Genomic DNA, 27,676 nt, shown 5'->3' with positions numbered 1-27,676 from the left:
ATATGATCTGGTCAACAATTTCAGACGAAAGACTGTTTGACTTTCTATTTTTTGTTACAAGTAGTGCACATGAAAACATTCCCTCGGAAGGAAAGGACGTTGCTGATACTACTTTAACAAATAGTAGCCTCAGGATAATCATATCTATAATCTTAATTGATTTTATTTAATATTACGAAGGGGATATTTCAACGAAACTAAAGTGAGTGGAAATGTGAAGAGAAAATATCTCAAAATGTATAACAGGCAAACGAGTATCCGAGTACTAAAACTGTACTCGAGTACTCGGCCTTCCGAGCGAGTACCCGAGTACTCGAGTACTCGTTGCCATCCCTACTTTATACATATCACCAGAACTTTTCAGGATCTCTGCATAGTCGTCAAGGTCGTCGTGCTCGAACGATTCTGGTTTCTTTTTCACCATAACTTCCCAGAGGCCAAGGGTACCTTTGTACTTTACACTATCCATGAACAAATTATCGCCGTCAAAAGTAACTGGTCAGCTTCTGATGAAGATACCATCGTTTTCAGATCGCAATCAAAAGGTGTGGTCGGCGGATGTAGTCATACTGAGCTGCAAATGCTGCTGTGCTCGAGCTCCAAGGACTGTTTCTGTAGGTGGTGCAATTAGTAGTGGGTCGGCAAACTTGGGCGGTGGAGGAGGGAGTACTGGCACTGTTGCAGGAAGGTCTGCAATCTTTTTGGTGGTCTGTGAAGCTGCCTCTCGCTAAGCCTCAATTCATCATCATTTTAAAATCGTTAAGGCTATTGATCTATTTGGTACATATTCTATTATATTATTCAAACTTAGGTTCTACCGGGATGAAAAACATCAGTTGAGAAGTTGACAAGAAATAACATTACCTGTTACCTGTTAAACTTGTTTATACTGTTAAAGGACGTTGCTGATACTACTTTAACAAATAGTAGCCTCAGGATAATCATATCTATAATCTTAATTGATTTTATTTAATATTACGAAGGGGATATTTCAACGGAACTAAAGTGAGTGGAAATGTGAAGAGAAAATATCTCAAAATGTATAACAGGCAAACGAGTATCCGAGTACTAAAACTGTACTCGAGTACTCGGCCTTCCGAGCGAGTACCCGAGTACTCGAGTACTCGTTGCCATCCCTACTTTATACATATCACCAGAACTTTTCAGGATCTCTGCATAGTCGTCAAGGTCGTCGTGCTCGAACGATTCTGGTTTCTTTTTCACCATAACTTCCCAGAGGCCAAGGGTACCTTTGTACTTTACACTATCCATGAACAAATTATCGCCGTCAAAAGTAACTGGTCAGCTTCTGATGAAGATACCATCGTTTTCAGATCGCAATCAAAAGGTGTGGTCGGCGGATGTAGTCATACTGAGCTGCAAATGCTGCTGTGCTCGAGCTCCAAGGACTGTTTCTGTAGGTGGTGCAATTAGTAGTGGGTCGGCAAACTTGGGCGGTGGAGGAGGGAGTACTGGCACTGTTGCAGGAAGGTCTGCAATCTTTTTGGTGGTCTGTGAAGCTGCCTCTCGCTAAGCCTCAACCACAGGCTTGAACACCTTGTAAAGGTCCCGGCTAAGTTCAATCTTGTAGAAGCGATGTTGCATATTACTGGCTTGAATCTTCCGTTTGGTGTCTTGCAACTCCCTGGCAAGTGCCTGACGCTGCTTAGGGTCGATAATCTTGATAAATGTCATTTATCTAATAGGATCGAATGCTGTTGAACGCCCCTAAGCGTTGGTGTGAACGCCCCTAATCAATGAGTTGCGCATGAAGGTATTACACAGCTGATACGGATCCCTTTTCTTCTAGGTGTTTATTACAGAAAGGAGGCTTTAACCTCAGATCATGGAACTCTAATTCTAACAGACTACGAGAACTTGATGAAACAGAAAACGTACTAGATTCCAGTAACGAGGTCAACATAATTGGAATGCGCTGGAATGTTGCGGACGACAAACTTTTATTTGCCGAAGTAGACATAGATTCAACCATGGTAGATGTAACCAAAAGAGAAATATTACGACAGTCGTCTAAAATCTTTGATCCGCTTGGAATACTTAGTCCCGTGACAGTGAAAGCTAAGATACTAATGCAGTCACTATGGAAACGTAATTTTGGATGGGACGAACGCTTACCTGAAGATGTAACTACGCAATGGACTACTTTATCTACAGATCTTAAAAATACAAAATCAGTTGAATTTACCAGACTACTTAACAACGATGGATTATCGCCACAAACAGCAAGATTACACATTTTTACCGATGCTAGCAAACAAGCTTATGGAGCATGCGCCTACATTGTACAAGGAAAACATTCGCAATTAGTTATGGCTAAAAACAGAGTTGCACCGCTTAAAGTAATTACTTTGCCGCGATTGGAGTTGATGGGCGCCGTAGTTGGAGCGAAATTAGCTAAACATGTGTCAAATATTTTAGGAATTACAGAAATTACATTTTGGTGTGATAGCCAAATCGTTTTGAGTTGGTTGTATTCGTCAAAAATACAAAAAACATTTATAGCTAATAGAATTACACCCCCCACTGGACCGAGGAAGTATTCACCATTTCCCTAGTTTTGTCAGAGGTCAACCGGGCAATCTTTTCTACGATCTTTTCATCTATCTTCTCAAGGGTTTCAACCAAGTCCTTGGCCGCGGTGAAAATCTAGTTTCCAGAGTGAAAGTATCTCTCGTTCTCATCATCCGCCTTACCTGTTGGATTAATCTTTTCAAAGGTACAGTGCATGATCACATTGGTTTGCCCCTTACAATGCCCATATTCTATAAGTTCCCCACGTGACACCCGAGAGACCTCAAGGGGGCTCTGCACATCCATGCCATGATGGGGTCATATTCCAGGTAGTAAATACATCTTTAAATGCTTTCTACGGCAAATGTACCTCAATGTTATCCCCAGTGGCCTTCCTATCTTCCCAAATCTTTTCCTGCACCTTCTTTAGCAGTCGATCTATCGACAGCCTGCTAACCCCTTTCAACCCAAGTTGTTTTGTCTGGGTGATAATCTCCTTCCTCGTGTGGGGTTTGGGACGACGATGAAATTTAAGATTTGTCTTCGTTTCTATCACCTCTCAACCAACTGATCTTTCCTTAACCGGGAATACCCTCGAAGGTGGTTCATTTTGACTATACCTCTCAGGGCTTTCACGTTTTCAACTACTAACTCCATGTTCACTATTGGATTCTTTATCCTAACAATAAAAAAATCAATTTAGGTCACCCCAAAAACACCATCCCCAGTTCACTGTTTTTCAGACCCAGTTTTGGGACCTACAAAACCTATCCTAACACTCTCGATCCTACATCCTTATGAAAAATCAGAAAGTCGTGAAACGTACCCGGTGTGTCTGGATTTTTTAATCCCATAGCTCAAAAATTGCACAGCTCCATCGGTCTCTCTCTTTGCCAAGACGGTAGAAAGCTGCTTGTTTAATCTCTCACATTCCCATGTGCGAATAGTTTCCCCTTTCGAGCACAAGGTTACAATTTTGCAGACTTTTACTTCGTGTCAACATCTTTAATGTCTTTGACAATCCATGTTGAGTCCGGCCTTAATCCTTGCCATTTGAGAATTTCCTCGTCATTGCAGCGCTGTTCTCGATTGGCCTTAACAGCGTCCACTTTTTTTTCAGAATTTATACCTCTTTCGCCGTATTCTATCTCTGATCAGACATATTTTTAATCGTAAAATCCATTGTGTTTATTCTATTTTGAATTTTTATTGTCGAACCTGCATCTTTTGTTGCAGAAAGCTCGACATAGGGATAGTGATCCGGCGGCGGCGGCGGCGGCGGTGTTAGATTACTTTTTAAAAACTTTATATTTTAGAAGGTAGAAGATCTGGATGCTTCAAACTTTATATATAGATGCCTCATGTTACGAACTTTCCGTCAGCCACATGTCCAATGTCATTGACCTCATTTTCATGGTTCAGTGACTACTTGAAAAAAAGTTAAGATTTTTTGTAATGTTAAATTCTCTCTTATTATTAGTAATAAGATAACTATATTTGGTATGTGCATACCTTGCAAGGTCCTCATGTCCGTCAGACAGTTTTCACTTGACCTCGACCTTATTTCATGGATTGGTGAACAAGGTTTAAGTTTTGGTGTTCAAGTCTATATCTCAGATACTATAAGCAATAGGTCTAGTATATTTCGTGTATGGAAGGACTGTAAGGTGTACATGTCCAACTGGCAGGTGTCATCTGACCTTGACCTCATTTTCATGGTTCAGTGGTTATAGTTAAGTTTTTTGTGTTTTGGTCTGTTTTTCTTATACTATATACAAAAGGTCTACTATATTTGGTGAATGGAATAATTGTAAGGTGTACATATCTAGCTGACAGGTGTCATCTGACCTTGACCTCATTTTCATGGTTCAGTGGTCAAAGTTAAGTTTTTGAATTTTGGTCTATTTTTCTCATACTATATGCAATATGTTTACTATATTTGGTGTATGGATTGATTATTAGGTGTACATGTCTAGCTGACAGGTGTCATCTGACCCTGACCTCATTTTCATGGTTCAGTGGTCAAAGTTAAGTTTTTGAGTTTTGGTCTATTTTCTAATACTATATGCATTTAGTCAACTATATTTGGTGTATGGAAATTATTTACATACTTATCTATAATAAAATTATGTCAGTCGCGCAGGTTTTATTTGATTGACCTCATATTCACGGTTCATTGCTAAGTGCTATGTGTTTGTGTTTTGGTCGGTTTTTCTTAATTTATAAGCAATAGGTCAACTATATTTGTTGTATTGAAGAATTGTTAGATGTACATGTCTACCTGGCATAGTTCATTGACCTTGACCTTATTTTCATGGTTAATTGATCAATGTTTCATTTTCTTGGTTTATGTTGAGTTTATGTGACAGTTGTAATAAAGCTTTATATTTAAGACTATCAAAATAATATCAATGATTAGTAAAGAAGGCGAGACATTTCAGCGTGTGCACTCTTGTTTTTTTTTTGTGTGTGTGTGTGTTTCTTTCTTCCACAAAGAATGTCTTGATTAGGGATCGAATGGTTGCAGCAGTCCACTCCATTATTCAAAATAAGCTATTTCTTAATGTTCAAGCGTATTTTAATATTTAGGTCCTTCGTTACTCCTCTAATATGTGTTGCTGAACATGTTGACTATATACATTTTGTTCCTCTCGTAATAAGCTTTCTAATGAGGTGTAAGGTTTATCTATTATTAAGGGCTAAAGGGTCACAGCATTCCATTACATTATTCAAAATATCTATTTCATTATTCAAAATTGGCTATTTCTTAATTTTCACGCGTATTTTGGCATCTGATCCTCCGTAAACCCTCTAATGGTCATTGCGGCACATATCGTTTATACTCAGTTTATTCCTCTATCAATAAGCTTTAATTTAGTGTATAAATTTTGCCTTGATTAGGGACTGAAGGGTTGCAGCAGTCCATTACATTATTCAAAATAAGTTATTTTTCAATGTTCACGCGTATTTCGAAATTTAAGTCCTTTGTTACTCCTGTAAAATTCGTTGCGGAACATATTGACTATATACCTTTTGTTCCTCTCTTGATAAGCTTTCGATTGAGGTATAATATATATCTGTAATTAGGGGCTAAAGGGTCATAGCAGTCCATTCCATTATTCAAAATAACCATTTCATTATTCAAAATATCCATTTCATTATTCAAAATTGGCTATTTCTCGATGTTCACGCGTAGTTCGATATTTAAGTCCTTCGTTACTCCTCTAATATGCGTTGCAGAACATATTGACTATATACATTGTGTTCCTCTATTAATAAGCTTTCGATCTAGTTATAATATATATCTGTAATTAGGGGTTGAAGGGTCCTGTCAGTCCATTCCATTATTCAAAATTTCCATTTCATTATTCAAATTTTGCTATTTCTCAATGCTCACGAGTATTTCGATATTTAAGTCCTTCATTTCTCCTCTAATATGCGTTACGGAACATATTGACTATATACCGTTTGTTCCTTTCTTGATAAGCTTTCGATTGAGGTATAATATATATCTATAATTAGGGGCTGAAGGGTCCTGCCAGTCCATTCCATTATTCAAAATTTCCATATCATTATTCAAAATTGGCTGTTTCTCAATGTTGACGCGTATTTCGATATTTAAGTCATTCGTTTCTCCTCTAATAGGGCGGAACATATTGACTATATACATTTTGTTCCTCTATTAATAAGCTTTCGATCGAGGTATAATATATATTTGTAATTAAGAGCTGAAGGGTCCTGCCAGTCCATTCCATTATTCAAAATTTCCATTTCATTATTCCAAATTGCCGATTTCTCAATGTTCACGCGTATTTCGATATTTAAGTCCTTCGTTACTCCTCTAATATGCGTTGCGGAACATATTGACTTGATACATTTTGTTCCTCTTTTGATAAGCTTTCGATTGAGGTATATTATATATCTGTAATTAGGGGCTGAAGGGTCCTGCCAGTCCCTTCCATTATTCAAAATTGGCTATTTCTCGATGTTCACGCGTAGTTCGATATTTAAGTCCTTCGTTACTTCTCTAATATGCGTTGCAGAACATATTGACTATATACATTCTGTTCCTCTATTAATAAGCTTTCGATCGAGTTATAATATATATCTGTAATTAGGGGCTGAAGGGTCCTGCCAGTCCATTCCATTATTCAAAATTTCCATTTCATTATTCAAATTTGGCTATTTCTCAATGCTCACGCGTATTTCGATATTTAAGTCCTTCATTTCTCCTCTAATATGCGTTACGGAACATATTGACTATATACCGTTGTTCCTTTCTTGATAAGCTTTCGATTGAGGTATAATATATATCTATAATTAGGGGCTGAAGGGTCCTGCCAGTCCATTCCATTATTCAAAATTTCTATTTCATTATTCAAAATTGACTATTTCTTAATTTTCACGCGTAATCAGGCATTTAGGTCTTCTAATATTCGTTGCGGAACATATTGACTATATACATTTTGTTCGTCTTGTAATCAGCTTTCGAATGAGGTATAAGGTTTATCTATAATTAGGGTCTAAAGGGTCGCCGCACTCCATTCCATTATTCAAAATATCTATTTCATTATTCAAAATTGACTATTTCTTAATTTTCACGCGTAATTAGGCATTTGGGTCTTCTAATATTCGTTGCGGAACATATTGACTATATACATTTTGTTCGTTTTGTAATCACCTTTCGAATGAGGTATAAGGTTTATCTATAATTAGGGTCTAAAGGGTCGCCGCACTCCATTCCATTATTCAAAATATCTATTTCATTATTCAAAATTGACTATTTCTTAATTTTCACGCGTAATTAGGCATTTGGGTCTTCTAATATTCGTTGCGGAACATATTGACTATAAAAATTTTGTTCGTCTTGTAATCAGCTTTCGAATGAGGTATAAGGTTTATCTATAATTAGGGTCTAAAGGGTCGCCGCACTCCATTCCATTATTCAAAATATCCATTTCATTATTCAAAATTGGCTATTTCTTAATTTTCACGCGTATTTTGGCATTAAGGTCTTCTAATATTCGTTGCGGAACATATTCACAATATATTCATTTTGTTCGTCTTGTAATCACCTTTCGAATGAGGTATAAGGTTTATCTATAATTAGGGTCTAAAGGGTCGCCGCACTCCATTCCATTATTCAAAATATCCATTTCATTATTCAAAATTGGCTATTTCTTAATTTTCACGCGTATTTCGGCATTTAGGTCTTCAAATATTCGTTGCGGAGCATGTTGACTAGATACATTTTGTTCGTTTTGTAATCACCTTTCGAATGAGGTATAAGGTTTATCTATAATTAGGGTCTAAAGGGTCGCCGCACTCCATTCCATTATTCAAAATATCTATTTCATTATTCAAAATTGACTATTTCTTAATTTTCACGCGTAATTAGGCATTTAGGTCTTCTAATATTCGTTGCGGAACATATTGACTATATACATTTTGTTCGTCTTGTAATCAGCTTTCGAATGAGGTATAAGGTTTATCTATAATTAGGGTCTAAAGGGTCGCCGCACTCCATTCCATTATTCAAAATATCCATTTCATTATTCAAAATTGGCTATTTCTTAATTTTCACGCGTATTTTGGCATTAAGGTCTTCTAGTATTCATTGCGGAACATATTGACTATAAACATTTTGTTCGCCTTGTAATCACCTTTCGAATGAGGTATAAGGTTTATCTATAATTAGGGTCTAAAGGGTCGCCGCACTCCATTCCATTATTCAAAATATCCATTTCATTATTCAAAATTGGCTATTTCTTAATTTTCACGCGTATTTAGGTCTTCAAATATTCGTTGCGGAGCATGTTGACTATATACATTTTGTTCGTCTTGTAATCAGCTTTCGAATGAGATAGACGATTTATCTATAATTAGGGGCTAAAGGGTCGCCGCAGTCCATTCCATTATTCGAAATATCCATTTCATTATTCAAAATTGGCTGTTTCTTAATCTTCACGCGTATTTTGGCATTTAGGTCTTCTAATATTCGTTGCGGAACATATTGACTATATACATTTTGTTCGTCTTGTAATCACCTTTCGAATGAGGTATAAGGTTTATCTATAATTAGGGGCGAAAGGGTCGCCACAGTCCATTCCATTATTCAAAATATCCATTTCATTATTCAAAATTGACTATTTCTTAATTTTGACGCGTAATTAGGCATTTAGGTCTTCTAATATTCGTTGCGGAACATATTGACTATATACATTTTGTTCGTCTTGTAATCAGCTTTCGAATGAGGTATAAGGTTTATCTATAATTGGGGGCTAAAGGGTCGCCACAGTCCATTCCATTATTCAAAATATCCATTATTCAAAATTGGCTGTTTCTTAATCTTCACGCGTATTTTGGCATTTAGGTCTTCTAATATTCGTTGCGGAACATATTGACTATATACATTTTGTTCGTCTTGTAATCAGCTTTCGAATGAGTTATAAGGTTTATCTATAATTAGGGTCTAAAGTGTCGCTGCACTCCATTCCATTATTCAAAATATCCATTTCATTATTCAAAATTGGCTATTTCTTAATTTTCACGCGTATTTTGGCATTTAGGTCTTCTAATATTCGTTGCGGAACATATTGACTATATACATTTTGTTCGTCTTGTAATCAGCTTTCGATGAGGTATAAGATTTATCTATAATTAGGGGCTAAAGGGTCGCCGCAGTCCATTCCATTATTCGAAATATCCATTTCATTATTCAAAATTGACTATTTCTTAATTTTCACGCGTAATCAGGCATTTAGGTCTTCTAATATTCGTTGCGGAACATATTGACTATATACATTTTGTTCGCCTTGTAATCAGCTTTCGAATGAGGTATAAGGTTTATCTATAATTAGGGGCTAAAGGGTCGCCACAGTCCATTCCATTATTCAAAATATCCATTTCATTATTCAAAATTGACTATTTCTTAATTTTGACGCGTAATTAGGCATTTAGATCTTCTAATATTCGTTGCGGAACATATTGACTATATACATTTTGTTCGTCTTGTAATCAGCTTTCGAAAGAGGTATAAGGTTTATCTATAATTGGGGTCTAAAGGGTCGCCGCACTCCATTCCATTATTCAAAATATCCATTTCATTATTCAAAATTGACTATTTCTTAATTTTCACGCGTAATTAGGCATTTAGGTCTTCTAATATTCGTTGCGGAACACATTGACTATATACATTTTGTTCGTCTTGTAATCAGCTTTCGAATGAGGTATAAGGTTTATCTATAATAGGGGCTAAAGGGTCGCCACAGTCCATTCCATTATTCAAAATATCCATTTCATTATTCAAAATTGGCTGTTTCTTAATCTTCACGCGTATTTTGGCATTTAGGTCTTCTAATATTCGTTGCGGAACATATTGACTATATACATTTTGTTTGTCTTGTAATCAGCTTTCGAATGAGTTATAAGGTTTATCTATAATTAGGGTCTAAAGTGTCGCTGCACTCCATTCCATTATTCAAAATATCCATTTCATTATTCAAAATTGGCTATTTCTTAATTTTCACGCGTATTTTGGCATTTAGGTCTTCAAATATTCGTTGCGGAACATGTTGACTATATACATTTTGTTCGTCTTGTAATCAGCTTTCGAATGAGGTATAAGATTTATCTATAATTAGGGGCTAAAGGGTCGCCGCAGTCCATTCCATTATTCGAAATATCCATTTCATTATTCAAAATTGATTATTTCTTAATTTTCACGCGTAATCAGGCATTTAGGTCTTCTAATATTCGTTGCGGAACATATTGACTATATACATTTTGTTCGCTTTGTAACCACTTTTCGAATGAGGTATAAGGTTTATCTATAATTAGGGTCTAAAGGGTCGCCGCACTCCATTCCATTATTCAAAATATCCATTTCATTATTCAAAATTGGCTATTTCTTAATTTTCACGCGTATTTAGGTCTTCAAATATTCGTTGCGGAGCATGTTGACTATATACATTTTGTTCGTCTTGTAATCAGCTTTCGAATGAGATATAAGATTTATCTATAATTAGGGGCTAAAGGGTCGCCGCAGTCCATTCCATTATTCGAAATATCCATTTCATTATTCAAAATTGGCCATTTCTTAATTTTCATGCGTATTTCGGCATTTAGGTCTTCAAATATTCGTTGCGGAACATATTGACTATATACATTTTGTTCGTCTTGTAATCAGCTTTCGAATGAGGTATAAGGTTTATCTATTATAGGGGCTAAAGGGTCGCCACAGTCCATTCCATTATTCAAAATATCCATTTCATTATTCAAAATTGGCTGTTTCTTAATCTTCACGCGTATTTTGGCATTTAGGTCTTCTAATATTCGTTGCGGAACATATTGACTATATACATTTTGTTCGTCTTGTAATCACCTTTCGAATGAGGTATAAGGTTTATCTGTAATTAGGTGCTAAAGGGTCGCCACAGTCCATTCCATTATTCAAAATATCCATTTCATTATTCAAAATTGACTATTTCTTAATTTTGACGCGTAATTAGGCATTTAGGTCTTCTAATATTCGTTGCGGAACATATTGACTATATACATTTTGTTCGTCTTGTAATCAGCTTTCGAATGAGGTATAAGGTTTATCTATAATTGGGGTCTAAAGGGTCGCCGCACTCCATTCCATTATTCAAAATATCCATTTCATTATTCAAAATTGACTATTTCTTAATTTTCACGCGTAATTAGGCATTTAGGTCTTCTAATATTCGTTGCGGAACATATTGACTATATACATTTTGTTCGTCTTGTAATCAGCTTTCGAATGAGGTATAAGGTTTATCAATAATAGGGGCTAAAGGGTCGCCACAGTCCATTCCATTATTCAAAATATCCATTTCATTATTCAAAATTGGCTGTTTCTTAATCTTCACGCGTATTTTGGCATTTAGGTCTTCTAATATTCGTTGCGGAACATATTGACTATATACATTTTGTTCGTCTTGTAATCAGCTTTCGAATGAGTTATAAGGTTTATCTATAATTAGGGTCTAAAGTGTCGCTGCACTCCATTCCATTATTCAAAATATCCATTTCATTATTCAAAATTGGCTATTTCTTAATTTTCACGCGTATTTTGGCATTTAGGTCTTCAAATATTCGTTGCGGAACATGTTGACTATATACATTTTGTTCGTCTTGTAATCAGCTTTCGAATGAGGTATAAGATTTATCTATAATTAGGGGCTAAAGGGTCGCCGCAGTCCATTCCATTATTCGAAATATCCATTTCATTATTCAAAATTGATTATTTCTTAATTTTCACGCGTAATCAGGCATTTAGGTCTTCTAATATTCGTTGCGGAACATATTGACTATATACATTTTGTTCGCTTTGTAACCACTTTTCGAATGAGGTATAAGGTTTATCTATAATTAGGGTCTAAAGGGTCGCCGCACTCCATTCCATTATTCAAAATATCCATTTCATTATTCAAAATTGGCTATTTCTTAATTTTCACGCGTATTTAGGTCTTCAAATATTCGTTGCGGAGCATGTTGACTATATACATTTTGTTCGTCTTGTAATCAGCTTTCGAATGAGATATAAGATTTATCTATAATTAGGGGCTAAAGGGTCGCCGCAGTCCATTCTATTATTCGAAATATCCATTTCATTATTCAAAATTGGCCATTTCTTAATTTTCATGCGTATTTCGGCATTTAGGTCTTCAAATATTCGTTGCGGAACATATTGACTATATACATTTTGTTCGTCTTGTAATCAGCTTTCGAATGAGGTATAAGGTTTATCTATTATAGGGGCTAAAGGGTCGCCACAGTCCATTCCATTATTCAAAATATCCATTTCATTATTCAAAATTGGCTGTTTCTTAATCTTCACGCGTATTTTGGCATTTAGGTCTTCTAATATTCGTTGCGGAACATATTGACTATATACATTTTGTTCGTCTTGTAATCAGCTTTCGAATGAGGTATAAGGTTTATCTATAATTGGGGTCTAAAGGGTCGCCGCACTCCATTCCATTATTCAAAAGATCCATTTCATTATTCAAAATTGACTATTTCTTAATTTTCACGCGTAATTAGGCATTTAGGTCTTCTAATATTCGTTGCGGAACATATTGACTATATACATTTTGTTCGTCTTGTAATCAGCTTTCGAATGAGGTATAAGGTTTATCAATAATAGGGGCTAAAGGGTCGCCACAGTCCATTCCATTATTCAAAATATCCATTTCATTATTCAAAATTGGCTGTTTCTTAATCTTCACGCGTATTTTGGCATTTAGGTCTTCTAATATTCGTTGCGGAACATATTGACTATATACATTTTGTTCGTCTTGTAATCAGCTTTCGAATGAGTTATAAGGTTTATCTATAATTAGGGTCTAAAGTGTCGCTGCACTCCATTCCTTTATTCAAAATATCCATTTCATTATTCAAAATTGGCTATTTCTTAATTTTCACGCGTATTTTGGCATTTAGGTCTTCAAATATTCGTTGCGGAACATGTTGACTATATACATTTTGTTCGTCTTGTAATCAGCTTTCGAATGAGGTATAAGATTTATCTATAATTAGGGGCTAAAGGGTCGCCGCAGTCCATTCCATTTTTCGAAATATCCATTTCATTATTCAAAATTGGCTATTTCTTAATTTTCATGCGTATTTCGGCATTTAGGTCTTCAAATATTCGTTGCGGAACATATTGACTATATACATTTTGTTCGTCTTGTAATCAGCTTTCGAATGAGGTATAAGGTTTATCTATAATTGGGGGCTAAAGGGTGGCCGCACTACATTCCATTATTCAAAATATCCATTTCATTATTCAAAATTGGCTATTTCTTGATTTTCACGCGTATTTCGGCATTTAGGACTTCTAATATTCGTTGCGGAACCTTTAATAACTGACTATGCGGTATGGGCTTTGCTCACTGTTGAAGGCTGTACGGTGAGCTATAGTTGTTAATGTCTGTGTCATTGTGGTCTTTCTGGATATTTGTCTCATTGGCAATCATACCACATCTTCTTTTTTAAATTTCCTCATTTTTATGCATTTTGTGGCATTTAGGTCCTCCGTAAACCCTCTTACGGTCATTTCGAATCAAAATATAGCTATTGTGTCACAGTCAATTTTTTTCTATATTTTTTTCACTATTCACCGCTTCAATTTGAATAATGAAACATAAACCATTTCATTATTCATTATTCATTTTTCAATAGTGAATAGTGAATAGTGAACTATTTCATTATTCATTATTGAATAATGAATATTGAACTATGAATAATGGACGTACTTCAGCGCGGTAAATGTTTTGTTCTTCCCTCACCGGGATTCAAACCCATGCTACTGAGATATCGTGACTCCGAATCGACTGCACTGTATCCGGAGCGCTAGACCATACGACCACTTTGGCTTCACTATATATATACAGAATGTATCATAGGGAACATGTGTATATACTAAGTTTTCAATTGATCAGATTTTAATTTCATCAAAAACTACCTTGACCAAACAAATGAACCAGAAACGGGATAGACGGCCGAACAGTCACACGGACCGAAAAACATGTCTCTAGGTTGGACATCAAAATTCAAGATGTCGCATTACTATTTGATTCCACTTTCATTTTGTTTCAATTCGGAAAATCAAATGACTCAAGATCTGAAAGGGTTATAACTATGGATATTTCAGAAGATTTCCATGACTATCAACCCACTTATCTAATTAAAACAATGATCTTGTCAATCACGATTTTCCTCTAAAACTGCGTACTAGTATATCATAGTTGATTCAAATTCAAATATGAAAAACATATAGCGTAGGTAGAAGATGTGGTATGAGTGCCAATAAAACATCTCTCCATCCAAGTCACAATTTATAAAAGTAAACCATTATAGGTCAAGGTACTGCCCACACGGAACAGCAAGCTATAAAAATTCACAAAAATGACTAGTGTGAAACCATCCAAAACAGGAAATCAGGGGCATTATCTATAAGTAAAAAAAAAAACGAAAAAAAAAAAAAAAAAAAAAAAATACTTATGAACCACATCAACAAACGACAACCACTGAACACCAGTTTTCTTTTTGGTAATATAAGTTTATTATGTTGTAGTTTGTTTTTATTCAGTTCTAGTTTGTTTGTTTGTCAGTTCTGATCTACAAGTGTTGAGAATCTTTTGAAAGTCACTAAACCATGGGATAACTAGCTAAGCTTGCTATACCACGCTGATCATTAAACCATTGGATAACTAGCTAAGCTTGCTATACCACGCTGATCATTAAACCATTGGATAACTGGCCAGGTTTGCTATACCACACTGATTTTTCTTATTTCTTGACATCATAATATAACCATTCATTCCCCAGGAGGTGCCCCAACTGAAAAACAAAAATAGAAATGTTGTAATAACATTTGGTATTTGCTGTGTCTCTTTTTTTTCATTTTTTCTTAATAAGTCTACTTCCATTAATTCAAAAATAATCGCGAGTTATAAAACACATTTCGAATGAGTTACCTGGGACTATATTATACTAGTATAATATTCCCAGGTGTTACAAGACTTGATGTCAGAAGTTACAGTCCTCTTTATATCCTCTATTACTTTTATTAAATTCTGTCTGAAACATAGGCAAAGCAAGGGGGCTCGCTGGTCTAAAGTATTGTTTTTTTTTATTTAATATAGGATTTTTCTATGTTTTTCTTTAAATGAACTTTATCGTATACTAAATAGAAAAATGAAATAAAAAAAATGGGGTCACCGTTCATTTACGCTCACAATTTGCCTTCGAAAGAAGCATACATTTTTGTTAATGTCCTTTTATTCTGTTGAACTAATAGGAGAAATAGCGGTAATATCGAAATAAAAAAGAACTAAATTACAGAAGTCGCTTAAATTTTACAATTATTTAGTTCATGTACAGCTTATTCGAAAACAACAATAAAAAATATAGGTCACAGATGAGTTGAAAAAGATATTTCAATTTTAATGCCAAAAACGGCATTTTTGCACCAAAGGGAGATAATTTGGAGCTTTTTCAATGACATCTACATTTCAAAAATCCCCTGGGACCAACACGAATTAATTTTTTGGAATGATTTTTGTACCATTTGATAAAGTAACAACTACATTGTACTAAAGGTAATAAATAAATTTTGTAATGAAAACTTAATGTTTAATTTTTTTCTGAAAATCTTATACCCGCGAGCCTCCTTAACAAAGACGGTGGTAAAGGGTTATTTTCGTCTAACGTGTTTTGCCATTTTTATTTCATGTGCAGCCGTGAAAAAGGTTCGTTATACACCGTATTTCGTGAAATTAGTAACAAGATCAACGTGCAAGAACATTTTAATTTTTCGTTCATCGAAAAATGGCAATTTAATGTTGCGTTTTTTCGTGCTGATACCCCCCCCCCCCCTTTTACGACCCTCAACAAACTACAACCCTACCTGTTTTTGGCTAACCAATATAACAAACCACAACCCTACCTGGTTTTAGCTAATATAACAGACTACAACTCTACCTGTTTTAGCTAACCAATTTAACAGACTACATCCCTATACCTATGTTTAGCTAACCAATATAACAGACTACAACCCTACCTGGTTTTAGCTAACCAATATAACAGACTACTACCCTACTTGTTTTAGCTAACCAATTTAAGAGACTACATCCCTATACCTATGTTTAGCTAACCAATATAACAGACTACAACCCTACCTGTGTTTAGCTAACCAATATAACAGACTACAACCCTACCTGTTTTTTAGCTAACCAATATAACAGACTAAAACCCTACTTGTTTTTAGCTAACCAATATTACAGACTACAACCCTACCTGTTTTTAGCTAACCAATATAACAGACTACAAGCCTACCTGTGTTTAGCTAACTAATATAACAGACTCCAACCCTACCCGTGTTTAGCTAACCAATATTACAGACTACAACCCTACCTGTTTTTAGCTAACCAATATTGTTTCCCTTTGTATGTTCCGTAACCAGTGACCAGTAAAGTATGAGAAAGTATTGTTGACGAACATTGAGGTTCATCATACACTCCACTCTTATACATCCCAAATGAGGCTTGGTTACCATCTATAGCGACAGCCACTGGACCAATTGACCCAACAGCAACGTATAGGTCATCTTCGTTACCCTTTTTAATGTCGGTATAACCCCGGCAAGTTGCTCCAATCGTGGCATTATTAAAACGACATTTTTCGTTCTGAGAAAAAAATAAAATAGTATTATATTCACTCACAGATTGGCTTAACTAGAACTATATATAAGGATTGAAAAAAGTATTATATATTTATCAAATTCTTATATCCCTGGCAAGTTGCTAAAACCGTGTCGTTATTAAAACGACATTTTTCGTTCTGAGAAACAAAATAGAATAATATTATATTCACTCATGGATTGGCATACCTGGAACTGTAAGAATCGAAAGAAAAAATGACATAAGTTGCTCCTTCAGTTTCGTTATTAAAAAACGGCATGTTTTGTTCTGAGAAAAAAATTAACTAAATTGTTATAACGATATTTTTCAGTGTAAATGTATGCACAATCTAGAGGACTATGTACTCGATAATATCTATCAGAATTTCGTGTGTATTTTAGATTAGTAAATTATCGCAATCTTATTTAATTGCGAAATGACCACTGGAGACTGTAGTTTTGTCACGGATTAGAAGTTCCTTCATAATATAAGTTCCAAAAGGAAAACATATTCTGGAATATTACTTCCACAGGAATAAATATTACAGTATATGTTCCTAACGAAATAAATGGTATAAGATATTTGTTCCAACAGTAATAGACAGTGTTAGCTGTTTATGTCAGACTTATTGTAATTTGTAATTTTAGTATGTATTAAGGTGGTACCTAACACTACAGGGAGATAACTCTGTAAAGTCAGCTAAACGTTTTAATTACGTTGTGTTGTATAGGGAATATTAAGCTTCCTAATGATCGAAATTGGTGTTTGTCAAACTGCTATATAACCAGTGTATTTTTCTGACAAAACGGTTGGTTCAAAATTTTGGAAATTTTTATATTTTTGTTAAAGGATCAAAGTACATACTTTGTCAAAATTGAATTAAAATTAAACGAGCCAAATTAATTTTAGTGAAAGTGTAGGTACCACCTTAAATATGAGAATTTGAGTCAAATTAGTGAACATAAATTTGACATTTAGTTGTCCTTTATAAATATGAATGACTCTTAAAACCTTTAATTAATTTGTGTTTTGATCAAAGAGAGATATACCTTGCCAACATATGGATAGGATTTCCACGTATCAATTCCATGATGTTTACGTATAAATTCGTAGCTTTTATCTATTAATCCACCTTCACAGCCTTGATTACCTAAAACAAAAACCATAATTTATTTCCGATGTTTTCTTTCTTCATTTCTCGTGTCAAAAATTCAAAATACATTTAGGTTTTTAAAAACTATTTATTTTCGTGAATACCAATTTTTGTGGTTTAAGGAAAACTTGCATATTCGTGGGTATTTAATTTTGTGGTTTTTGAAAAGTCGGTACACATTCCATTACTATGAGACACCTGTCCATCATAATTCAAATATGTGGATAAAAGCGTACGGTCTTCCTCGATGATAAAAAGAATTACAGTATTCACATTTAAAATGCAAAATGTTTGAAGTTTAATCATCATTCAACTTTAAAAATTATCCCATTAGCCGTACCAAAGATATTTTGAATCGTGGCGACTTGTTGAAAGTTTTACGGAAGCCATCATTTCATTAATTATAAATGAATCCACAGTATCAAGGATGTTGTGTAACCGCCAATGAGACAACTCTTCACAAGAGACAAAATAACACAGAAATTAACAATCATTGGTCACCGTACGCCCATCAACATAAGCAACGCTTGTACCGCACAGTCATATATAAAAGCCCCCCCCCCCCTAAAAAAAATAATAATAAAACAAATTGTATGCCTAATCAAATAAAATTATTTAAAACACTGTGACCTACCGACAGATGTTGAGCAGTCCATTAAATCCTGTACAGACAATGGGACTAATTTCTGGTGAGCTCTAAACCACTGGCCTTCTAATGCTCCTATCACAGAGAAGGCCCAGCACGATCCACATGGACCCTTAAAAATTTATAAAGTGATGATTAATATAAAACGGTGTATAAAAAGAAAATCAGAAGAAAAAAATCCAGAATTTCTGACATTTTTCGTTTAGTTAATTCACCACTGTAGACCTGAGACAATTCAAACCTTAGTCTACATTTTACAGTTTGAAATAGAAATACAATCCTTTTATGTGACACAGTTCATTTTTAACACGCAGTTTTCTATGCATTGGAATCTTTAGATACATGTATTTGCACATATTTCGAATGACTTTAAACGATATTAAATTAAATACCAAAAAATTCGATCATCTTTTCGATTTTGACGCTGTGAGTGAGAAACATGTTCACAATGACCGGCCATCTTTCCTTTGTTTTAGTTTTGGACATGTAAATACCTGGTTTCCAACTTCTGTAACATATCCTAATGCTGTCCAATTCATTGTGTCAGGTAGTCGTCCAGCCTCCACTGTTGGTACAAACGGTTTCCCCGGTGTTGGGTTGGCCGATATTTTTAAACCCGTCATTGTTTTCACAAATTCCTCATGTTTCTGTAAAGTGATAAACCTACTTTAAAATCCTATAAACTATAATTTGTGATTATAAGCAACGAATAATTTGAATATTGAAAAAAAGAACGTACTTTATATACTCTCAAAATTTATCCACTTACGTGCATGCATACACATTATTATCGTTTCGTCAGACTTCATCAATTTGAATCTTAGGCAGCTACCATTTGATTTTTAGGGGGGGGAGGGTAGGATGAAGTTTGAAAAATATAGGCAAGATAGGAGTTTTGAGTAAAAAAAAGGCAGGATGAGTAACTTGGTAAAAAAAAGGCAGGATGACAATTTGTGTAAAAAAAGCCAGGATAAACTACAATGTAGTAAAAAAAAAGGCAAGACCGAATAGAGTAAAAAATAAAAAGGCAGGACAGAGATTACAACTAAAAAAAAAGCAGGACAAAATTTTTCATCCTAGCCCCCCCATAAAAATCAAATGGTAGCTCCCTTATTTGTATATTCATATATCAGTTCTTTCGGGCAAACAAGTATTTGTGTTAGGGATGAATGATATGTTATTTGTATTAAACGAAAACAGTTCTTATAGAGAATATAGTTCTTCAAACGTTTAAACATCACAGAAATAAAAAGAGGTTGGAAATTCAATCTGTTCAAATACTACCATCTGTATTAAAATATAAAAAAGAAATAAGACAACAAACGCAGAAATTCGTTTTCATAAAGTTCATATAGTTACTTTGTTTTCCAAAAATATGTCCTTACCATATCACTGTAGCTATTTAATCCCATGGTATAGGTATGGAGACCTGCTGCAGCCTCAGCATTGTGTTTTTCTGCGTATATTTTATTTTCTTTCCAAATGATGCGTCTGAAATTTATCGAATTTGCAGTTAACCATTCTACAGTACGCTATATTGTATTCACTTGTGCTGTAAAACTGGGGCCTGTTTATTGAAACTTTCCCAAATTCGGTCCTAAGAATTTCTTAGGACAGAAGTTATGATAAAGTTAAGACCGACTTACGGCTAAGACGTCTAACCGCTGTCCTAAATATTGGCGGAAAAGAAAATGGCAAATTAAAAATTAAACAATAATAATATATTTTATCAAATTTAACCAATTACTATAATTTGAAAAAAGATTAATAATTATAGAATGATGAAATTTAACAAAGGCTGGACAGGAGTCTGGAATAAAACAGTATGGACAACTTTGCAAAAACTAAAGGCAGATAACAATTTATGTAAAAAAAAAGTCAAAATATACTAATACATGAAAAAAAGGTTATCAAGGTAAAATGAAGGACAGAGATGAGGGTGGTAAAGGGGGGGGGGGGGGTGCTTGCACGAAAAGAACGTGAAATAAGACATAATTTCACGTTGAACGTGAAATAATTTCTGTAATGAACGTTGCACGGAAAATAAATATTTTTATTTGAACCTTTTGTGACTGAGTCACTGTCTTCTTGTATATATTAACTCTTTGTTGTACTTGATATTCCCGATTTAGTATACATATTTATGATATAATTGGTTTACAGCTTTTAAAGAAGTATTTCTTGATGATACCTGCCAAGTGTTTAAATTTTATTTGAAAAATACCGAGCACGCAATATAAGACTTTAAAAAACACGATGCACGTAAAATTAAATAAGCAGAACACGTTGAACGAAGCACCCGTCTTGCACGACTGAATGTCAAATAAAAAAAGTAAAAACACGTTGAACGTGAAATAAAAAACGGCGATCACGTTGCACCAAAATAACCCTTTACCACCCTCAGAGATTACCAATCTCCGGCGCAGAGTTCATATCCGTTCCATACATGCTCCGCAATACTGCACTCAATATTGAGTGTAGTGTTACAAAGTATTGAACGGAACGAATATGTGATCTCTGCGCCGGAGATTGAGAGATTACAACCAAAAGAAAGCAGAGCATTATTTTTCATCCTAGATCCCCCTCCCCCTTTCAACCCGCCATAAAAATAAAATAAAACCTATACAAATCATATTTGTTTATAAAATAACCATCCTAAATATATCCTAAAGTTAAGACCATCCTAAGACCATCTTAAGACACCTAAATGGGCATTATAAAATTACTAGGATTTTCCTAAGTTGCGACATGTTTGACAACCCCCCTTAGGACTAAAATATGTCCTAAATTGGTCTTAGGACACCTCCTAGTCATAAGAGAGCTTCGATAAACAGGCCCCTGGTCCGCCATTCTATCTTAATTTCCGCACCGAAGTAATCAAAAAGTAATATAATATCCCGTCAAAATTATTTGGAACACATCTAGATCTGAAAACAGATGCATGAGATTCAAACATTTACCAGTATCAAGAACAAAACAACAGTACGATTTTACCAATACAGTATATTGTTTATTCTAAACACTAAAAGACTTGGCTTGATACACTTAAAAATAGTATGGTATTGTTAGGATTCAATTTGTCCCAAATAACAATGAATAAGTATTATTTTCAAGAGTTATAGTTTAGCCCTCTTGCACGTAAAAGACACCCTCGTTGATTTCCAAAAATAGAAGACTATTACCACAACAAGGCAGCACACGCACCCACAAAGTGGAAATGGAGTAATATAAGTTGCAATACCTTGTTTCCCAATCCCGTATAATTGATATGTGTAAACTAAACTAGTCCTATTTCAGTCCTTTCGGAACCTATGAAGTAGGATTTGTTTTAAGCGTATCCAGTCATTTAATTCACAGCTTGTTGTCCTGAATATGCATGAGTGAATATTTGCCACTGGACGTTAAGCAACCAACAATCAATCAATCAATTCACAGCTTGTCTGGACTATCTCGGGGTCCTTTTGTTATGCTTACTTACTATCCATGATACGGTTTGCTCTTTAGTTCTACGGTGACATATACAGATTTAATTATCCTAGTCCTTTGGTCTCAAATTATCTGGCGACTGTCATTGTCAATCGTCCTGAACATGCATGAAATGTTTGTCACTAAACATTTAGCAGCCAACAATCAATCAATCTTATTAGCAATCATACCATATCTCCTTATTCTATATTGATATGATTTAGTTCCCTTTCCCCCACACGTTGTACATGTTGTAGTCATCCAATTTGAATTAACTTTTCCTTTCGTTTTTTTTATGTCTTTTAATCTAAGACAATAGTCTTTCATTAGTCTCTGTTTAATATATATAATATTTCAATGCTTTACCTTCTTATATCGTGTGCGTTGCTTTGACTAACAATAATGATAACATTTCAATTACTTGGTGTACGTACCTGTATTTGTCTTCTATTGGATTATAGTTTTTGGTGTACTGTTGTTTGAATAATTGCCATTCAGTGTCTGTTGTTGGTTTAGATGTGACCTGACATATCCAATATAATAATACGGTAAATATTATCAACTGCATCTGCAAAAAATAGGCGGTTAAAGTCATCTAGTTATAATGGCTTCGGACAAGTGGCAATCTAATTAAAAACTGATCTCTCATCGCTCCTGTGTCAAGTGTATAGCTCGAATCAATCAGACATACATCTACTTTGACAAGATTTGAATTATATAATTCATCGATTGTTGAAAATGGAAAAACGATATGAAGGGATAAACTCTAGTGTAACACTATTATTTTTCTATTTTTTTTTTCTAAATCTCCACGAAAATATCTATTCAGCGATACATATATATTACGTCACATGCATGTTTATATTCTCATTTTGATAACGTTTGTCATGGATTTTTCTCAGTACAAACATTTACTAAATTTTATCATCGGTATAAGGACATCATTCGTAAATATAGCTCAACATGCCTCGACTTCTTATACGTTCAGGTATTTCACATCCAATTTTTTATGGAAATATTCTTTATAAAGCACAAAGGTGTCAGTATTCACCTCAAAAACTAACAAAACCTTTGAATAGAATTATTAAGAAGGGATATAGTTACGATACTGTTGTCAGGTCATTAAAGATTGCATATTTTGGCGTTAATATTGATTCACTTATAGGGTCTTTGCATCGGAACTAAACACATTTATTCAAAAACCAGTTGTTGGCATGACACGGGTTATGTTCTTCTCATATATGTTATGATGATATGGTACTAAACCCCTAACGGGAAGGATTGTGACTGATGTTCATATGATGAAATCATAATCTTTCAGTCAGTTTAATTGAAGTCTGGAGCTGATATGTCAGTTAACTGCTAGTAGTCTGTTGTTATTTATGTATTACTGTCATTTTGTTTATTTTCTTTGGTTACATCTTCTGACATCAGACTCGGACTTCTCTTGGACTGAATTTTAATCTCACAAACATGTTTAACCCCGCCGGGTTGTTGTCTCTTTGGCACATTCCCCATTTCCATTCTCAATTGTACCTATAAGGAGTTTATCAGATTAGATTTAAGATAATAAGATATCACAAAATATAGTATGATCATAAATGTTTTCTCTGTGGTACATGTAGGTTGTCACAGGCGGAGTAAGGGGGGCCGCCCCCCCTTTTTTTCAGAGAAAATTTGGTTGTTTTGATAGGGAATAACTGAAGCATGACCGGAGCGGGTCCTCTCTTAGGAGGTCAGTTGGCTTATGAAAATTTCTGGATCCGCCACTGGCTGTTGTTATTAAATATGAAGTAAGGGAGCTACCATTTGATTTTTATGAGGGAGCTAGGATGTACATGTATATGAATAAATAGGCAGGATGAGCACCTTAGCAAAACAAGGCAGTATAACAATTTATGTGTGAAAAAGACAGGACTTAATATAGCGAAAAATAAAAATCATGACAGACTGAGAGATTTCAACTAAAAATCATACGAATTCAGGACAAAATTTTTCATCATAGCCCCTAAAATCCAAATGATAGCTCCCTAATTGTTGATTACAAAACAATGTGAATGCTGTTCCCGCACTCTATAAAAAGATTGACTTCATAATTGATAACAGAAGCGGATCGAAGGCAGCGAACAATATGCATTTTTTGTATAAAATTATCCATTTTTTTCGCCTGCATGTTAGCAGCTCCCCTTGGCAATATTCAATACCCGTGTATTACATTCTTTTTTTCATACATGTATATCCTGGATCTGCTCGAGGGTAGATAGACGTTCTTAACATATTTGTGAATTCGCTTACCTTTGTAAATGTATATAAAAGCAAGCCTGCAGTTTAGATTTGTGTTTAAATCAGACTCATCGAAGTGCTGATATACACTAAAGATTAGATATAATAATTCTTAAATATATAATTTTTGTTATCACATAAAGTGTGTCATATGAACAAAATCATATGATAAAGTCAATGTACGTGACGTTGGTTATGTCTTTTTTTTTGTACGCTCGCTTTGGGTCAGATGCACTTTTTTCTAATATTGCTAGCTCACCGTTTTTTTATACATTTTTATCTCAACATGTGTGTCATATGAACAAAATCATATATCAATTAAGGATATTTGCTTGTCATCATGATGTTTTGGATTTTTTGTCAGACTTTCGAAATCCTCAGGTTTTATCCATTCGAATGACTTTAAAAAATTTGCCCATGAACCCCCATTTTTCTTTTTATAAATCTTTTACGGGTATAATGATTAGCCATCTGTAAAAATCTTATAAAATTTTATTTATCTTTTAATAGTTTTTGAGAACTTTACTGGTCAATGATAAAGCTATAAAAAATCAAGAGAGAACATGTTGCCGCCAAAATTCCAATGGCTAAAAATTAATATCTCGAAAACAAGCACATTGACCCCTATATTTTTTTTTCTCGCTTTTTTGATTCCCCAATTAATCCCCTATCAATATATATCTATATATATTGTGTTATGGAAAGTTATCTATTTTAATATTTATTTTATTAAACTGAGCAGCGAACATCCTTAAGTCAATGTACGTCACGTTGATTAGATCTTTTTATTTTGTAGGCTAGAGATAGGTCAGATGAACTTTTATTAATTTTGCTCTCTCACCTTTTTTTCACGTTTTTATTCTACCATAATATTTGATATATTTTCCACACACACCCTTTGGCCCATTATGGTGGTATAAACTGTTTTCCTTCGTGTATATATAGCAAAAATTAAAGTACAACTGTTACAATAAACGGACATTATTGTATGTTGCAGTCTCTCCTGTGTAGTAATAAATTATAAATAAATTTGGTGTATTTACTGTCTTCTGATTGGTTAAAAGAATTAGCTTTATTTTCAATGTTATCAATTTTTATGGCGACACGCCCACTCTAACACTATCCTTTTCTATGTTTAGTGGACCGTGCAATTGGGATAAAAACTCAAATTTGGCATTGAAATTAAAAATATCATATCAAAGGGAACATGTATATTTTAAGTTTCAAGTTGATTGGACTTCAACTTCATCAAAAACTACCTTGACCAAAAACTTTAACCTGAAATTTGCTCTATCTTATTCTATGTTTAATGAACCATGAAATTGGGGTCAAAACTCTTATTTGGCATGAAAATTAGAAAGATCATACCATACAGCACATGTGTACTAAGTTTCAAGTTGATTGGACCTCAACTTCATCAAAAACTACCTTGACCAAACACTTTAACCTGAAGCGGGACAGGCGGACGGAAGGACGGACGAACGAACAAACGAACGGACGTACTGATCAGAAACACTATCGTAGGTGGGTCAAAAAAAGGTGAATAAGCCATCCACCTAGTAGCCAGTTGTGATACTGTCATGGTTTATTCAACGCTGGAGTACTGTCAACAAGGCTTAGCTAGTGTTGTAGTATTGTTCTAGTTTAGCCATGGATTTGAGCATTGTCGTTGTTTAGCTAGCGCTGGAATACTGCCATGGTTAATCCGGGACTGTTTAGCCAGTGTTGTAGTATTGTTCTAGTTTAGCCATGGATTGAGCATTGTCGTTGTTTAGCTAGCGCTGGAATACTGCCATGGTTAATCCGGGACTGTTTAGCCAGTGTTGTAGTATTGTTCTAGTTTAGCCATGGATTGAACATTGTCGTTGTTTAGCTAGCGCTGGAATACTGCCATGGTTAATCCGGGACTGTTTAGCCAGTGTTGTAGTATTGTTCTAGATTAGCCATGGATTGAGCATTGTCGTTGTTCAGCTAGCGCTGGAATACTGCCATGGTTAATCCGGGACTGTTTAGCCAGTGTTGTAGTATTGTTCTAGTTTAGCCATGGATTGAGCATTGTCGTTGTTTAGCTAGCGTTGGAATACTGCCATGGTTAATCCGGGACTGTTAAGCCAGTGTTGTAGTATTGTTCTAGTTTAGCCATGGATTGAGCATTGTCGTTGTTTAGCTAGCGCTGGAATACTGCCATGGTTAATCCGGGACTGTTTAGCCAGTGTTGTAGTATTGTTCTAGTTTAACCATGGATTGAGCATTGTCGTTGTTTAGCTAGCGCTGGAATACTGCCATGGTTAATCCGGGACTGTTTAGTCAAGGATGTGATATTGTCTAATAGGCAATTATATTACATCTTTGTATGTATTCTATACTTATTGACGTTGTAAAATACCAATTACTTATATGGTTTACGGTTAACCATAGCAAAACAAAGACTTATTTTTTTTTATATTTATAGGACTTGGGAAGGTTGTAATTGTTTCCATGGATCTGCAACTATTATTTTGTTCCTTTGACGGGTTTCAAAATATCCTTTCATTCATCTTTTATTTTTTTGCAACCCTTTTTAGCTCACCTGGCCCGAAGGGCCAAGTGAGCTTTTCTCATCACTTGGCGTCCGTCGTCGTCGTCGTCGTTAACTTTTTACATTTTAAACTACTTCTAGAGAACCACTGAATGGAATGAAACAAAACATGGCATGAATTATCCTTATGAGGTGCTGACCAAGTGTTGTTACTTTGTAGCCGATCCATTATCCAAGATGGCCGCCAGCAGGGGGACTTAGTTTAACATAGGACCCTAGGGGAAATGCATACAAATGACTTCTTTTAGAGAACCACTGAATGGAATGATACAAAACATATTATGAATGTTCCTTATGAGGTGCTGACTAAGTGTTGTTACTTTGTAGCCGATCCATCATCCAAGATGGCCGTCAGCGATGGACTTAGTTTAACATAGGACATTACGGGAAATATATACAAATGTTTTCTTTTAGTGAAATACTGAATGGAATGAAACCAAACATAGCATGAATGATCCTATTGAGATACTGACCAAGTGTTGTTACTTTGTCGCCATTCCAACGTCCAAGATGGCCGCCAGTGGGGGACTTAGTTTAACATAGCACTCTATAGGAAATACATACAAGTTTCTTCTTATAGAGAAGCACTGAATGGAATGAAACCAAACATAGCATAAATGTTCCTTATGAGATGCTGACCAAGTGTTGTTACTTTGTAGCCGATCCATCATCCAAAATGGCCGCCAGTGGAGGACTTAGTTTAACATAGGACCCTATGGGAAATACATACAAATGTCTTCATTTAGTGAACTACTGAATGGAATGAAACTAAAGATAGCATGAATGTTCCTAAGGAGATGCTGACCAAG

At 34.9% G+C, this 27,676-nt stretch overlaps 1 protein-coding gene across 2 annotated transcripts; it reads right to left on the bottom strand.

The window, feature by feature from the left end:
- Window positions 1–14,599: 14,599 nt before the first annotated feature.
- Window positions 14,600–24,425, bottom strand: LOC143052716 (cathepsin K-like). Of its 2 annotated transcripts, XM_076225814.1 has the most exons (9): window positions 24,302–24,425; window positions 22,441–22,574; window positions 19,927–20,032; window positions 19,036–19,188; window positions 18,530–18,653; window positions 17,792–17,892; window positions 16,477–16,748; window positions 14,820–14,901; window positions 14,600–14,773 (listed from the first exon to the last, which is right to left on the bottom strand). In XM_076225814.1, the coding sequence occupies exons 2-9, from the start codon at window positions 22,572–22,574 to the stop codon at window positions 14,756–14,758; spliced, it is 990 nt and encodes a 329-aa protein (XP_076081929.1). In that variant the 5' UTR covers window positions 24,302–24,425; the 3' UTR covers window positions 14,600–14,755. The 2 variants fall into 2 exon arrangements, with proteins under 2 accessions (XP_076081929.1, XP_076081928.1); XM_076225813.1 differs by having other exon boundaries at window positions 14,600–14,901.
- Between the last annotated feature and the right edge of the window lie 3,251 nt (window positions 24,426–27,676).

Source organism: Mytilus galloprovincialis, chromosome 11 (genome assembly GCF_965363235.1).
Source record: "Mytilus galloprovincialis chromosome 11, xbMytGall1.hap1.1, whole genome shotgun sequence".
NCBI classification, from domain to species: Eukaryota; Metazoa; Mollusca; class Bivalvia; order Mytilida; family Mytilidae; genus Mytilus; species Mytilus galloprovincialis.
The sequence above is the reverse complement of the archived record's forward strand: the minus strand, read 5'-3'. Positions and strand labels throughout refer to the sequence as shown.

Coding starts and splice junctions, on each gene's coding strand:
- LOC143052716 (XM_076225813.1), bottom strand. CDS start 22,574: ATGCAGTTGATAATATTTACCGTATTATTATATTGGATATGTCAGGTC. Junction 19,189..19,926: donor TAAATAGCTACAGTGATATG/GTAAGGACATAT, acceptor ATCACTTTACAG/AAACATGAGGAATTTGTGAA. Junction 16,749..17,791: donor CCTATCCATATGTTGGCAAG/GTATATCTCTCT, acceptor TTTTTTTCTCAG/AACGAAAAATGTCGTTTTAA.